The sequence below is a fragment of the Colobus angolensis genome, unplaced genomic scaffold, assembly GCF_000951035.1.
Source record: "Colobus angolensis palliatus isolate OR3802 unplaced genomic scaffold, Cang.pa_1.0 Scaffold95, whole genome shotgun sequence".
Classification (NCBI taxonomy): domain Eukaryota; kingdom Metazoa; phylum Chordata; class Mammalia; order Primates; family Cercopithecidae; genus Colobus; species Colobus angolensis.
Window position 1 is genome coordinate 3,989,722 of NW_012123487.1, and position 2,822 is coordinate 3,992,543.

At 54.8% G+C, this 2,822-nt stretch overlaps 1 protein-coding gene across 2 annotated transcripts in view; it reads left to right on the forward strand.

Moving 5' to 3' along the window:
* Positions 1 to 702: 702 nt before the first annotated feature.
* Positions 703 to 2,822, forward strand: part of IGFBP5 (insulin-like growth factor binding protein 5) — a 21,731-nt gene continuing 19,611 nt past the window's right edge. The window contains exon 1 of one of the 2 annotated variants that reach the window (XM_011932297.1): positions 703 to 1,823. In XM_011932297.1, coding sequence (XP_011787687.1) covers positions 1,487 to 1,823 — 337 coding nt within the window. In that variant the 5' untranslated portion in view covers positions 703 to 1,486. The remainder of the gene's footprint in view (positions 1,824 to 2,822) is intronic. The other variant, XM_011932296.1, reaches the window with a different exon arrangement.

Below are 2,822 nucleotides of genomic sequence, written 5' to 3' on the forward strand. Positions count from 1 at the left end.
GAGAGAGAGAGAGAGAGAGAGAGAGAGAGAACCTCCCTGGCCAACGTAGCTGAAGGAAAGTGGTCACCTCTTCATCATGAGTACAGAAACCCCCTGATTAAATCCTCTTCTCCAGGCCTTTAGTGGAGAAATTCAGTTTTTCTTCTTTTTTTAAAAAAAATTTTAGCTCACCAGCCATCACTGGCCATCCTACAGTACCTGTCCCCCAGCACACACATGGACACACACACCCCACATGGAAACAGACACCAGCATACAGTCAATTGCAGAAGCTTAGGAAGATTTCTTGGGCATGGTATATCCGGTTGGCTAATAAGAAAATACGTCTCCCTTCAGCCTGTGCCTTGACTAGCCAAGTTACTCTCCTCATTGTGTTCACCCTGCTCCGAAGAACTCTGTCTTCCACTGGCCCCTCCACCTCCTCCCCACACTCGGTAGCCCCAGCCTGTCCCCCTCGCCCCTTTCTTACATTCCGGGGGGAGGAGGGCGCTGTTCAGGGGAGAGGAGAGCGCTGTTCAGGGAGCGAAGGGGAGCCCCCTTGTGTCTAGAAGGCCTCTCCCCACCCCCACCCCGTGTGAGTTTGTACTGCAAAGCTCCTTGGCATCCTTGCCTGAGTTGGGTGTTGGGAAGCTCAAATTGCAGCTACAAACTGGCTGGCAGCCAGGGGCCGGCTATTTAAAAGCGCCTGCTCGCCCGGAGCCTGTAGTCTCTTTGGAAACTTCTGCAGGGGAAAAGAGCTAGGAAGGAGCTGCAAAGCAGTGTGGGCTTTTTCCCTTTTTTGCTCCTTTTCATTACCCCATTACCCCTCCTCCGTTTTCACCCTTCTCCGGACTTCGCGTAGAACCTGCGAATTTCGAAGAGGAGGTGGCAAAGTGGGAGAAAAGAAGTGTTAGGGTTTGGGTTTTTTTTGTTTTGGGTTTTGTTTTTTGTTTTTTGGGGTTTTTTTATGTCTTGATTTCAACGTTTTCTCCCACCCTCTCGGCTGCAGCCAAAGCCTCTTACCTGTTCCGCGCCGCCGCGCACCGCCGGCAGCTGAGGGTTAGAAAGGAGCGGGGTGTGTTTTAGATTTTAAGCAAAAATTTTAAAGATAAATCCATTTTTCTCCCCCAACCCCAACGCCACCTCCACTGCCTCCGAGGTCATTATTTCGGTGGTTGCTTGGGGGTGAACAATTTTGTGGCTATTTTCCCCCTATAATTCTGACCCGCTCCGGCCTCCGCTCACTGCGTGCACCTGGCGCTGCCCTGCTTCCTCAACCTGTTGCAAGGCTTTAATTCTTGCAGCTGGGACCTGCTCGCGGGCACCCCAGTCCTCCATCTCTCTCTACATTTTTGCAAGTGTCTGGGGGAGGGCACCTGCTCTACCTGCTAGAAATTTTAAAACAAAAACAAAAACAAAAAAATCTCCGGGCGCCCTCTTGGCCCCTTTATCCCTGCACTCTCGCTCTCCTGCCCCACCCCGAGGTAAAGGGGGCGACTAAGAGAAGATGATGTTGCTCACCGCGGTCCTCCTGCTGCTGGCCGCCTATGCGGGGCCGGCCCAGAGCCTGGGCTCCTTCGTGCACTGCGAGCCCTGCGACGAGAAAGCCCTCTCCATGTGCCCCCCCAGCCCCCTGGGCTGCGAGCTGGTCAAGGAGCCGGGCTGCGGCTGCTGCATGACCTGCGCCCTGGCCGAGGGGCAGTCGTGCGGCGTCTACACCGAGCGCTGCGCCCAGGGGCTGCGCTGCCTCCCCCGGCAGGACGAGGAGAAGCCGCTGCACGCCCTGCTGCACGGCCGCGGGGTTTGCCTCAACGAAAAGAGCTACCGCGAGCAAGTCAAGATCGGTGAGCGCGCTCAGTGTGCCAGTCAGTTACGCGGCGCACGGGCGGGGGACACGGGACCGGCTGGGCCCGCGCGCTTTGCGCAGCAAGTGGCTTTGAGCTGGGGTGCAGCTCGGGAGTAGTCGGGGAGGGTCCTTGCACCTCGGAATTGGAGCCCTGGAGGATCCTGCTACCCTGGGGAACTGTCTAGCCAAGTCTATCCCAGCTTTCGCTCTTTCTCCTTCCTCCTTCCTCCTACCCACACCTTGCCCGCCCCCTCCCCCCCCCCCTCCCCCTACTCTGTCCGAATACTGATTCTGAGTTCCCATTCGGTCACAAGGTCCAAATCCCCTGGTACCCTATCTCCAGTCTGAAAGAGTGTATGTTACATTATCAACTCCCTCCTCCACCCACCTCGCGCCCTGCATACGTTTTTTTCTGGACTTGGAAAAAAATCTCTTTTGTTAAAATATTATTTTAACTGCGGCCTGGAGAGAGAGGCGTTACCCATCTTCTGAGCTAATTCCACCTTTGTCCCTTTTGGCCCCTCCACCCCCGTGCCTCCAGGCGTTTCTATCCCTCCACCCCTACACACATACACCACAAGCACCCCACATTCTTGGTAACTAACGCCTTTGGGGTGGAAGCCGTGAAGCCCCTCCCATGCGCATAACCATTGCTTTTGATTGAAGATGATTGCCTGTGGTAGATGGTAAAACATACTTAACTGCAAAATGACTTTTATTTTATCCCAGGAAAGGAAAAAATGCTTTAGGAGCGCGGGGGTGCGGGGTGGGGATGGGGAAGAGTAGGAAGGAAGGGTTTGGTATTCTGTGCCTGGTGTTCGTTTCTGAATCTAATTCCTTTTTCCCCCTCTCCAATTCAGATTTTACGTAGGATGAAAGGTGGACATAGGGCTGGGAGGCAAAAGGGGATGTGAGATTCAGACCTTTCAACTTCCTCGCCTATGCGGATTCCCGGCACCACCAACATCTCCACCCCCGCCCCGCAATTCCTCCCTCC